Source organism: Malurus melanocephalus, unplaced genomic scaffold (assembly GCF_030028575.1).
Source record: "Malurus melanocephalus ecotype Western Australia unplaced genomic scaffold, MMel_1.1 scaffold_146, whole genome shotgun sequence".
Taxonomy (NCBI): domain Eukaryota; kingdom Metazoa; phylum Chordata; class Aves; order Passeriformes; family Maluridae; genus Malurus; species Malurus melanocephalus.
The window spans coordinates 550,837-563,985 of record NW_026623378.1 but is presented as its reverse complement, the minus strand read 5'-3'; the positions used below and the strand labels follow the sequence as shown (position 1 = coordinate 563,985).

Here is a 13,149-nt window from a genome sequence, read left to right as displayed (position 1 = left end):
TTGTGCACATATTTTTTTACAAATGGGCAATTCTGAGGCACATCTTGTAATAACAGGCTACATCAACTGACAGTTTTTCATCCCATAGACAATATGAGCAACATGAGCAAATTCAAGTGTTTAAAACGGACATTTCTGATAGTTTAGAATACATAAAAATTCTGATAATTATAAAGATCACATTTTAATTGCTCAGAGTCTTTAACCACAACTGTTTCAGTGATTGCTCTTACTTATGTAGAACACGGGGAATTTAATGGAAGATGTGAAGTTAATTTTTATTCCTATAACAATTTTGGAACAGAATCTGACTCAAACCTCCCTTTAGTTTTTGCTCAATGTTCAACAAAAAGTTGAATTTTTTTTTATGATGGACTATAAGCTTTTGATTATCCTKCTAAGCAGCAGCTGCAAAATCTGATGCAGTTTAGTGTGTGACAAAGCAGAATGTCAGGCAGTAATTCATCTGAATAGGAGCCAAGCTAATATTCCTTACTGGGGAAACATGTTCACTAAAATGTTTTTATGAAACTAGGATGTCAGATTCATGATGGAAATTTGGAAACTCMTGTTTTGGGTGCAATTGAAAATGAGTTGTTCAGATGAACAAGCTATTTACAAAGACATGTGGTTAATACTGGATACTGGTTTAATCTTTTAGTAATCCAGACATTACCATATGGACAAACTGCACAGATTGATCTGATGAGGCCTCACTGGATAAATGAATATCCTGCTTCAGTTAATTTGCTGAATATTTGTTAGCTTTTATCAGGAGAAAAAAAATTGCTTTCCAGCACATAGTTTATTTGCAGTGACATATAAAATGAGACTGATGACAATCAACACAGGTTTAAGGCAGCTTGTTTGACAAGCAGCTTGTGATGGTTTGGACAGTTATCTGGAGGGTTTTCTTTCCATATTTCATTATTTGTAGCCAATGCACAGCCTTTCCAATGTGGAACCACCTGTGCACATACATATCAGAGAATGCACTCAGTTTTCTCTTAAATTTTGCTTTCGGTGATGTACCCGCAGTAATTTTGTTTAATGCCATAATGGGTTATTTAGTTTTGTTATCAACCTCTGCTTTCTCAATCTTCTGTCCTGTGAGGAACTGCCATATTCCTCCTCTGTAGTTCTCATTCCCCAGGGCATATACAAAGGCATCCACTGTTGGCACAGTCTTGGCAATAAGGGCAGGAATCTGTCAAAAGACACAATATTTATTATTAGGAAAACACACCAAAAAACCAATGGGCTGCTTGCAGCCCGTGTTCAGTTTCCCTTTACCAAAAAGTTCCTGTCTCCAATGGCAATAGCTTCCTATCCCCAGAGAGGGTACTCAGGAAATTATAGTCTCCAGGAGAAAGAATTTAGGTTGGCATTGCCTGAGACAGGGATAATTTAGCTGAGAGTAAATACCAACACTCAGGATGAGTGAAAGGTATGCCATGGACACCTTCTGATGGATAAACATGCTGATGCTGCTAACACATTTTGTAAGGGATACTGAATACTCTAATGCATTTGGTGACCTGAAACTGTGTGGATTTTGGGGCATTGAAAGAAAGTTGAAAGGTTTGATGTGATAGTATTGAGTCTCAGAAGTGGTTTYGGAGCCAAGATTCAGGGAAGAAAGGGGGAAAAGAAGGCAGCACAAGCATAGGAGTGATCAATTACAGCTTCCTTGAGAAGAGAGAATTTTTAGATATATGAATGAGACAGTCTCTTTATAACTGAAAATTCTGGGCTGGTACCTCATACTGGGAAGGACACAAAAAGCTCCTACATGCCATAGAACAGCACAGGCTATAGACCCCTAACTCACTCCTGAAGAAAAATACCAGTGACTTCCTAAATTTTTGCTTGATCCAAGCGGTAATGCAATGTCTGTTATWTCACTGTGCTTACCTGTTTTCACTTAAAATGGAGGAGGAACAGAATGCTTTGGGGAAAATGTCTACTTCTCATATGTGTTTTTACAAGTGAACCCAGGTGTGAGTAAATTGGCCTTGCTCCTTAGGGGCAGAGAGAGGAGAGTGAGGAGACTGTCAGGGCTTGGCAGAACAGACGTACCATGCGGTATTTTGCTGGAATGAACATCACATTTTCCACTGCTGCRTAGGAGCACAGGAGGCAATAGGGACCCCAGCAAATGACCAGCGTCTTCAGTGGTAAACCAGTGTTGAACTGAAATACAAGAGCAATGGGTTTCTGTGTGTTTCACAGCCACATGCTGCAACAAATGGATGGCAGAGGTCCTGTGAGGCCATCAGGAGAGGATCAGCCAACAGGATATGGGACACAGCACTGCTCCCAGRTGTGGGTAGGGAGGGGCAGAGGTGGCAAAACACCCTTTGGTAGATCAGATAAATCAGAGTGTGTGCTAGAGAGAGAAGCCACAGCCAGTAATCAGTGCTGAGGGGAGAGAGCAATGCGAAAATTTAAAAACAGATAAAAAGAAATGGTATTTTGCTGACTTCTCAGATGGTCTTGCAGACAAACTGTGTGAAGCCAGTGCTATGGCAGTGCAGCAGCCTGTAGCAGAGCAGGAAATAGCAATCCTTCCTGAGATAAATATCTCTGGATAAATACTGATATGCCATTGGCAAATATTCTGTATGCTCTGTGTTTGTTTTGTGAGGAGAGTTGGACCAGTGTCAAAGAAGGGAAATCTTCAGGATCRCTGTCCAAATCCCTCTTTGATGGGGAACAGTTTACAGCACTAGGGTGGGCCAGATGTGGCCATCTGATAAAATGTTGAAATTTCCAAGGATGGTGTTTCCATGAACTTTCTGAATGGCCCCAGCCTGTTTACCTCTACCCTCCTACTCAAGTAGCTCTGGGGAGTTWGCACAGAAAGAGCTGAGCCATCATCTTTGTGAAAGAAATTGTTTWCTTTCAAGGACTGTGTCTCTACTGGCTGCAGCTCTATTTTGGCAAGGTGATTGCAGGGGCTGAGGGAGCTTTCTTACCTTAACATTCCCAGTTTTCCGGAACTTTTGGTGTATGGACTGATAGGCTGTCATCATGATGAAGCCCGGGATCATGAAATTGAAAGTGGACAGAGCAAAAAGGAATGTGACATAGTTTCTGGAAAAGTTGAGAAGGGAAAAAAAAAAAGAGGGTGTTAATTCCTCTTATTTACCAACTTGTATTTTTAAAACTGCTACAATTTTTGTCAATGCGTTTTAGGTGCAGCATTTGCTGAAGGSCAATTAAGCTGTGCCACGCTGTTGTGTGTGGGAAGGGTATTATTGTAGGAAATCACAACAGCTGTTTGTATTCTAAACCCAAACATTGCTACTCAGACAGGACTGCATAAAGCCAAAAGCCTTCTGAAAGAGTTTTGAGCCCTAAACATAGAAAAGGTGCAGYTTATAGTGAGTGAGGGAGTAGCAGAAAGCTGAGTCCCATGGAGGAAGCTGACTTTAGCTGTTCCATTGCCACCCTGCGAGCCCAGGCAGCYTTGGGTGATGCCCACTGGTCCCAGCTGCTGGGGAGGGACATCTCCCCCAAAAACAGTGATGGGCACGTGGCTGTGTGTGCCACCAAGGCCATCCCAGGGGATGGCAGGCTTCACTCTGCTCCTGTGGGAGCTGGCCCTGGCYCTCACCTGTCCCCTTTGCTGTAGTCCAGGGTGCAGCAGGTTCGCAGGGGTTCGTAGTCGTATTCTCCCCACCCCACTAAGGGCATCACGGCCCAGAAGGCGGCGAACAGCCATGCAAACACCATCATGGAGACAGCCGTGCTCCACTGCAGCCTGCTCCCTGTGGGAAGAGAAAAGGGGGGCTCCATGCCCCGAACAAAACCACTGGAAACAGCTGGCAGGCCCAGGGGCCTCAGGCAGAAGCAAGCAGTTGTCTGGGTTTTGTATCCTCAAGCTACCCCTGGAGGAATCAGTCTTGCATCAAATATGAAGGAAGCTTTTAGACTTTAGGAAACAGCAAACTGTGCTTCCCTTTTGTTTTACTGAGACAAACGCTGTATTGCTGCTCAGCTTTGTACACGCTGGAGACACAGCTGCCATTACAAACATAATATTCTTGTGTTTTGGGAATGTGATTGAAAGTGCAGACGAGGCAGAGAGTGCAATGAGCAGGGTGATGCAAGAAATAGTGTTTGGAGAAACAGAGTCSTGTTGCAAAGTGTGGGTCAGATCAGAAATGTGAGTGTGCACACACTCCCCAGCCCCTGCCTACATCCTGCCTGGCCAGGAGTTCAGGGCATGTGTGTATGTCTAATACACCCGGTTCTAAAATTAGTGGTCATCAATATTTATGTGTATATATATATATAACCTGACAACACAGCTTGTTCTAAAAATACTACTGAACAATTAATTTTGCCCTTAAGATCATCACTTAGCCTATAGTAGGAAATGTGAAGCTCAGCATTTGTATTTTTTTTTTCTAATTTTATAATAAAAATGATTCGCTTTGTGCCTATTTCATCCTTAGAAATGAAATGAAAGATTGGAAACTTCAGAAGACACAGGAAGTATTTCTTTGTGGAGAAGGCAGGCAGGCTTCCTTGCKGCTTCAGGATATTGTGCTGGCCTCAGTGCTTGCATGTGAAAAGGTCTGGATAATTTGGTTACAGGGGCCAATGTCTGTTGCCATGCCCATGCTGAGCAGCCCGTGACGCCAGCAGCACTGGCAASGAGAGCAGTGACTTTCCCCAGCACTCCTTCCTAATCAAATCTCCCATTAGCGCCCAGTAATTATGTAATTTTCACTGAGGCTGGCAAGCAGGATTTYTGTCTGCCCTTAGACAGCAGGCAGGGACATTCAGGCCAATTCTGATCTTTCCCTGGCAGGTGAAGGATTGGGGATGAGGTGCACAAGGTGARTCCCTGCCATGGGATCAGACATTTCTGATTTGTGGGTGAAGGGCGTGTGGGGYCCATATAGGCTGGAGGTCCCCATAAGGCAGCAGCTCCAGGAAGAWCCACAAACCCTACAGTAGCTATTTGGTGTTGTACTGTTCTTGTATTATTTTTAAAAAAGGAAAATAAAAGGTGTTAGTGAAACTGCTCTTTTACAGGAATTCTGGTTCTATCCCTCTCCTTTTTCTTATTTTCCAGAAGTCCYTCAGGGAAAAAAAATTAGAGTTTGAATTGCATTGAAAATCAATTTGGAAAATTAATTTGGGGCAGGTGTTCAAAAATAATTCATGGGAAAAGACAGTTGCACATATTGCAATTTAAATACCAAGGAAAATGAAAGTAAATACTTTGTGTGAAACACTCYAGGCTTTATATTTGGTAGTTGCAARAAATTTTTGATTKTTTTAGTACTTGAAAACATTATTTGGTAATAATTACTAATGAMGAATTATTAATAAGGACTAATAGCCGTCTTTTATATGAATACTACATAGAAGATATATTTTGGCTGTAAAGGCTTAAATATTGCTTTGTAGTACTGATATAATATGACTCTAGAATGACATAGATGAAAATAAAATAATAGTTTTTGATTTAGGGGACTAGAAATACAAGCACAACTGTTTAGTAATTTGTAATTATTCTTAAACTCCCAGTCCAAAGAAGCAAYGTAGCCTAAGCAACTTTTTACTTTAGTGGCCTAAAATTTCAACTTTTCTGTGGCTTTTCTGTGAAAAAGTGTAAGGAGAAGTTTGTTTTTGTTACTTTTCTATGGGAATTAGGGATTACTGTTTTCTTATTAGATGTAGAATAAAAGAGCTGTGCAATAATGGAGTTCGGCACCAGGCAAGTCTCAACAGTCTGCCTTTGGAAAGCTCATTTCTGGGGCTGAGCTCATCTGTTCTCTCTCCTCACACTTAAGGGGCTCCACTTTGGACACTGGAACAGGAGAGAATTGGAACCAACAAAATTAAATTTTTCCTTCTTGCTTTGACATTTTGYAAAATGAGATTAATGGTGAAGCAGACTTGGTGAAACCAGCTACTTGTTGACCCTCCAGAAAATATTTACACATCAGAAGTACTTAAAAATATATAAATGTAAAATTAAATAAACTTGAGATAATTTTAGTTTTACCCAGAAAAAAACACTTTCAGCACAAGGAGAGGGAATGAATTGTGCTATGTTCACATGGCAAAAATGTCCTCCCCTGAGATGGCCAACAGCAAGAGTACAAGCTGAGAGCAGTTCAATTATTTTTGTGCACAGCAGGCCATTGCTTTACCTTAAGTGCCTTTTTTGGGCCAGATAAAATTTAATGTAAAAGCCATGTAGGCCTTAATTCAATAAAATGCATATGCAAGGAGTTCAGCATATGCTWACAGATATAATTCCTAATTAGGGCCCAGTGCTGGCAGTTCGGTCCTATTAAGTCTAATCACTCTTGTGCTCTGSTTTCCTCTCTTTGAAAAGCAAAAGGGAAGCTTCTCTTTTCCACACAGGGAAATATTAATACAGGGAATTTTAAACTATTTCTGTAATTGCTTTGGAAGAGAAAGACTGCGCCCCCGTCATTCAAAGATTACTGAAATTGTGATGCCAAAAGCTGAAATTTTAGGAAATAYTAGAGAGAGCATGAGAACGTAATCCTTTTGATTATGATGGYCAGTTTTTAGTGATATAGGCATAARCTATATCTCTGTGTTTAGTTTGTGGAAACATTTATGAATGTMTTTTTTAAAGATTTATCATTCAAACATTTAGCTGATTTCACAAAGTGAAAAATACATCTCTGACACAGTGGCTGCCTTTCATCTGCATTTCAGTCTGCTGTTCAAAAAGAGCATCTCAAACAAGAAGTCAACAGGATTTTCCGTGATGAAGTGAAAAAGAAGTCCTTTTTCCTCATCCTTGCAAATAGTTATAATATCTGTATAATATTAAGTTACAATATATTCCAGGACAGTATGGTTTGTATCAAACTTTATGGAATGTATCATTTAAAAAAAGCTAAATTTGTCAAAGACAGAAATATCTGAAAGTCTTATAAGCAAAAATAAGTATCAGTCATAAGTAAAATAGGTGTTAGCACATACTAGATCTACAGTGCAAAAAAGCTGTCCCTTGCTGTTGCCTGGAAAGTAAAAAACAAGAGAGGGGAGGGTGAAATACCTCGACTTTCTCTGTCATGKGGGGTGATAATACTATTTTCTTCCACATGCCAAGCAGTATCAGCCTGATTTCTGTTGACTGACTTGTCTAGTTATCAATACACTTTAAAGGTAGTGCTTTGAGGRTTATGCTGACTCCCAGATTTAAAAACCTGGCCAATTTTCAGAATGTTGGTGAAAAATTTGTGCTATTATTCTAATTTGTGTTATTAGAATGGCTGTAAAGTCCCAAGTTTTCCTGTCATCTCTCACATTCTCATCCAATTTGTCTTCCTCAGAAATATGGATAGTGTATAATCAAGTGCCAAGCTGGGGAATGCCAAAGMAAAAGTTTTCTTGGGAAACTGTTAGGACATAACAAAAAATCTGGGGATGACGAAATTGGGTCTGGAAAGAGCTTTGTTTTTAGGTAAGGGTATTTTGTACCTTTTGTACAGACATGCAAGTTGCACCAGTGTCAACAGGAGTTTAATGTATGGATTGAGARCACAAAATAGCCTGCAGGCTTGGTGTAGCATATCTATGAAACATGACTTCCTTGCAATCAGCATGTGAAGAATTGAACTAGAAGGGGCTGGTTTTACTGGAATAACCACAGGGCAYGAGAACCTTCTGGGTTTTTGGTTTTGTTTTGTTGCTCAAAATGTTCACTATAGGAGCTATGTTTGGCCATCAGGAAGTAACAACTTGAGCAAAGTAAAGAAATTGTGCCCCGAGGGTCCTTCTGCCTGTGCTCTTAATGTAGTGTAAGCTCTTGACTAGAGGAGTGCATGACAAMAAAGCATTGAAGCCAATGTGGCAGAGAGTAAAATGTCTTTACCAGACATGCTTGTTTTCAGGCTCTCTCTTGTAAAATACAGATGCTACTCTTCCAGCTTCAAATGCATTTCAGTGTCCAAAGGATGTTAGTATGGATTTAGCTCACAGCCTGCATTATKTGGGACCTTTGTCTAGACATGAAAAAACAAATTCGTTTGCCTGAGATGAATTTCTGCAAAAATTGCAGAACAAAACAAAGTTGGCAGCCTTTCCACCCTCAACAGAATCATCAGATTGAACGTACTCCCTGTGTGTTTTGATTGAACGTACTCCCTGTGTGTTTTGATTGAACACACTCCCTGTGTGTTTTGCCATTTGCTGCTGTAATCCCATGGATGCTGTGCTTGAAGGGCTGTGTGGGTGCAGATGTCTCTTTGCACCCGAAATGCCTGTGTGTTGCACAGAAAGGCTGCTGAGCTCTGTTTGCCCCGTCATGCCTCTGCACGGGCTCTGTTCCAGCYGCTGGCTCTGCAGAGGATGTTTGATAAAAGCCCAAGATGACTAGATTTTTCTTCAACATGAGGAGTCAGAATTTGTTTGGGATTTTGTTTTAAAGGTTACTTATGGATTAAGAGAAAGCATGGCAAGAGGGTCACAAACTGGATGTGATCTGGATGAAAATATSTCCTGACAGTCATTGCTGATTGCCCCCTGTACAGGAAACATACCTTTTGAAACTATTTATATTTGCTCTATCTAATGTGCAAAATAAGCAAACATATATAAGATACACAAATAATAAATATGTGCTTGCTTTGATTCTCAGAAACGTAAGCAAGCKGCCTTTAGCAGGATGTGGGTAAGGCTGTGAGGTAAATTGCAGCCCTTACTTGTGCAGTAGTGATGGTATCGGTCCCAGGCGACAGCAGCGCTGGAGCCAATGCTGGCTAGGGCTGTCAGGAAGCCATGGAATCCATGSATTTGACAGCCATCAGAGCCATAAGGCCAGTATCTGTCAACAAATAAGGATATGTTAAGAAAACTATAGAAAAAGTTGAAGACATGCTTGGAAATGGCATTAACGGAGAGCGCAAAATGATAGCCTGTGCTCGTGCAATCTGTCTGAGAAACGCTGTGAAAGATGYCACTGTGCTCCTACCTTTGGGTATTTGCCAGCATTTTTATTGCTGTGCTGTCTTTTACAGGACAACAGCTATTCATATACTGAGGAGAAAGTCTAACCTTGCATCTGTGTATTGAAAAGTTAGGGTTTTTAAATTTGAAATCTGCATTTCATCCAATTATCCTGATCTTCAGGATTTGCCTCCTTTGTGAGGAGCCAATTTGTCAATGTGGGCAAGTCAGTGCAACACAACAGGTAAAGAACTTGCAGACAAGTTTGGGATCAATCTGGAGGTTTAGTGAAATGGTATTTTGATATTCAATTAGCTTCTATAAYCATTGGTAAATCTATCTGGTTAAATGTCTTCTCTAGTCAGTCTTACAATCTGTCAGTGATTATATGCAGTAAAATCTGCTTTTCTGCTTGCCTGGTAGAACCATGTAGAGTTTTGTTTTGCTGTTTCAGATTGAGGGAATGAGGCTATGAGTTATGGTAGAAAGAGAGCCATTTAATTAGTTTGACCTCCTAGAATTTAAGCTGTTATTTTTCGTGTGGTTCTTCCAAGCATGCTTTAGGAAAAGCTTTCTGCCATACCTGAGGAAACTGGAAAAGGCAGCGATGAATGCGTTGATGCAGATCCCGCAGTCGGCCAGGGCAATGCTGAGAACCAGCAGATTGCTGGGTGTCCGGAGCTCCTTGATTTTTCGGAAAGAAAGAATTGTCAAGCCATTCAGACAGAAACCAAGCAGGGCTGAAAGACAGAATTGTTTGGTGTGATTCAAMTGGAAATGGAAAATATCTACAATGGTACTGCTGTTTTCTTTGATGAGAGGACAATAGTTACAGTGGAATCTTACGCACAGGAATATATCAGTAGTGGTCAGTCTKCAGGCAAGTTACAGAGGCTTTCAGAAGAGAAGTTGTAGGTGACAGCTCAAGCCAGTGCTTTGGAKTTCATCAGTCATGTGGAGCAGAAATAATTTGATCTTATTTGCAATTCTGCTGTTTGTTATAATAAAAGAAGCTGGATAGTCAGGCTCCATGCAGGGACATGGTTCAGGATTCGGGGTTCAGAGCAAGGGAAATGCAGAGGAGCAGTTTCAGGAGGGCTGACAGCCASCACATGCTGCTGCTGCACACATGTCCAGGCCTGACTTTGATAGAGAAATAGTTTGTATTTAATACAAATTATAACATTCTTTGTTGTTTAAGCACAGAAATCCCTCAGTCGTGTTTCAGACAGCCTGCCTCCCTTTGGGCTGCTGTCTCAGGGTAGCCTACACAGTGCTTGACTCACACCAGCTCAATCTTATTACTGCCCCTCGTCAATAGACTATACATGGAAAGGAATAATCTAATTATGAAAAGCAGTCACTGATAGACTTAAAAAAAAATTAGTTAATGTTGGTCCTAACTAAACATTAGTTAATGTTAATGAGAGGAGTATCCAAGCAATCTGAGCTATTCACCCAGCACAGAGCTGTGCCACCCTGAAACCCATCCTTCACTGGTTTAAACTCAAGCTTTGTCCTGYAATGCCCTTTTCAAGGCGACCTGAATTGTTTTATCTCTGATGAGGCCGTGACTCAACATCCAATCTCTAAGTTTCACTTAGATGAGAGGCACTGTGTCTTTTCCTTTGTGTTCTTGGAAAAAGAAATGATGTAGCACAGAAAAAATCCATATCCCCTAATTCTGTAAAGTAATGTAGTTACTTATGCTTATTGTCTTAATTCTGCARTTACATAAGATGGATGATTTTTTTCTAGTCAGAAATCCTGCTTCTACCTTAATTGCATTAATGGCTGATGGCATAACCATAGTAACAGCTGATGTGTGTCTATCATTACACAACATAYAACAAAATATTTCCAGGAGAAATATTTGGAACCATTTGAGATCTGCTGTTTTTATTTCCTCCCTGTCAGATTACCTCCCACCCACAGGGTAAATCTGCTGTCGACTCTCCCAAATGCAGAGAAGCCTTTAGGAGAGATGTGTTCTGAGCATATTTAGAATAGAGCAGAAGAGTTATTACTATATCAGCTTTTTTTTTTTTTCTATCTTTCCCCTGTTTTTGGAAGCCTCAGGCTTTACCAGATTCTGCTTTCTTGAAGGTCAGCGTGAGTGTACAAATAGAGAATATACTAAATTAAAAAAAAAAAAAAAAGCTTTGAATTTTCATTTTTAGATCAACAAATGTGTCCACTTAATAAAGTGAATGCAACTCTTCAATACAACCTTTTTTTGCAATGTGCATTTAGGAACTGCCATAAAAAAAAAGGAGAGGTCTTCATTGCCTTTGTCTCAGAGTGTTTCAGAAAGTGAATTAATCTTTCATTATTTAGCTTGATATTCTGAGTCAAATGGCTATGATAAAGTTTTGTTGCCAATCTAGTGGGCTAATTCTGCCTAGCTAGGCTGTGCACATGGCTCAGGGGCTGTCAGCTTAGCCTTGGACTCTGCTTAGGCACCAGCCAACACCTGGGCAAAGAGGTAGAAGCTTTTCCCTCTCYCTTCCGAGGAGGAGTGTCTGACAGCATTTCCAGCTTTCCTTTGCAGCCAGGTATGAGCTTGGCTGCAAGGAGAAGGTGAGCACCCATGCTCCGTGTTCGTGGGGTGAGCTAAGGAGCATTTATTCCATTCTGATGGTGCTAAAGCTTCTCCCCCTCTGCTCTTGGGCCCAACAATTCCCACATCCCCTGCCTGATGAGTTGCACTTTACAGGAATGGGATCCCAGAAACCAGGATTGACACCAACATAATCYCAGCTACAAGCCTTTGCTAGCGGCCAGGTAGATACAAATTCACCGTTTTGTTGCAGTCTTTCAACAAATGGCATATCCCTTTGATGAAAGATCACATTGGCTAAATTAAATTGATATGGTTTATTGCTTTTGCCCAGCAGCCATTAATTGCAGAGCAGCCAATGCGGTCTGGATGTATGCTAACAGTTTACAGGCTCTTTTGGCACCATCATGTGATTATAAAACAGCCATCACAACCCACAAAACAAGCAGTCCAATTTTATTGAGAGATTATCAGTAGTTTCAACATTTTTCCCCAGAGAAAGATGAAATTGCCTTTAAAAGTCATCACCAAAATGTTACATCCCAGATTACTGAGAAGAAAGCTAAGCAGCAAGCACTTCACTGCCACAGCTAAGCACAGAGTGCAGATCTGCACGGCAAAKAGCTTGTGCTCACCCTGATTTACTCAGCAGAATTACTGGTGATGTAGCCACAGTAACCAGGGTCAGCATACTACAAATACTGCTGTTTACTTCAATTTTCTTTCCCCCCTCTCACCTGGGATAATAGGGGAAAAAAAAATGGTACTGCTGCTGAGGTCCCACACTGAACTTACCTTCTACCAGCAGGGCAGTGCCAATGGCAAACACTTCTATTTCAGTGAAGCCTTCAGGGAGAGGGTGTGCAGTGACCATTCTTATGGTAAATATGCCAAAAGATTTAACCTCTGCCCTCTGTGTGGCTGTAGGGCTGCCTTTTCTCTGGATCCCTCTACTTCCAGAAGCCCAAGGCTTCTTAAAGGAGCAGCTCACGTGCAAACACATGCTGTTATTATATAAAAGCTTTGGGGTTTTTACTCCCACCACTACAATCCTTGCAGGAATGTTATTAATGATGGGACTAGCATCAGCCCGCACTCCCCCTTCCCCTGCAAATCGTATTTCAGACACCAGCAGAATGAAAGCATTCATTGCAATTACAACAAGTTCTTTGTGGACACAAGATTAAGAAACCTGTCCAGTTAATTTTGCAACACTGGAGAAGAATTAAATGTTGTGGAACAAAGGAAATATATAATTGGGGAGTGACCTGAAAAACAAAGGGGCACTCATTGAGTTGATAATTAGAGGGAAAGTATGAACCAATAATTTCTGCAGCTTGTAGGTTTTCCCCTCACCCATTTGTTAGAAACTGGACAGTGTATTTTTCTGGCAATGATTGTTCTCTATATTAACATATTTCCTCTTTGTAACTGAGGCTTAAATTAATGTGCACACTGGCACAGCCTGATTAGAGTCCAACCGAAATTACTGATTTGGGGCCCTAAGCATACAAGGATGGGAGTTGTTGAGCAGTGAGCACTCACAGGAATTACCTTCCTGKCCTTTGGGAGATGTTTGAGGACTGAAGTCTGGCTCAACAGTGGCTCTGGAGTTTATGCAGCATGCAGCTTGT

General features: G+C 41.0%; 1 protein-coding gene across 1 annotated transcript; it reads right to left on the bottom strand.

Annotated features, from left to right (window-relative positions):
• Window positions 1–699: 699 nt before the first annotated feature.
• Window positions 700–12,389, bottom strand: RGR (retinal G protein coupled receptor). Its single transcript, XM_057371422.1, has 7 exons — window positions 12,311–12,389; window positions 9,539–9,695; window positions 8,712–8,833; window positions 3,620–3,773; window positions 2,979–3,096; window positions 2,080–2,193; window positions 700–1,207 (listed from the first exon to the last, which is right to left on the bottom strand). Exons 1-7 carry the CDS (start codon window positions 12,387–12,389, stop codon window positions 1,064–1,066), a joined length of 888 nt encoding a protein of 295 aa, XP_057227405.1. The 3' UTR covers window positions 700–1,063.
• Between the last annotated feature and the right edge of the window lie 760 nt (window positions 12,390–13,149).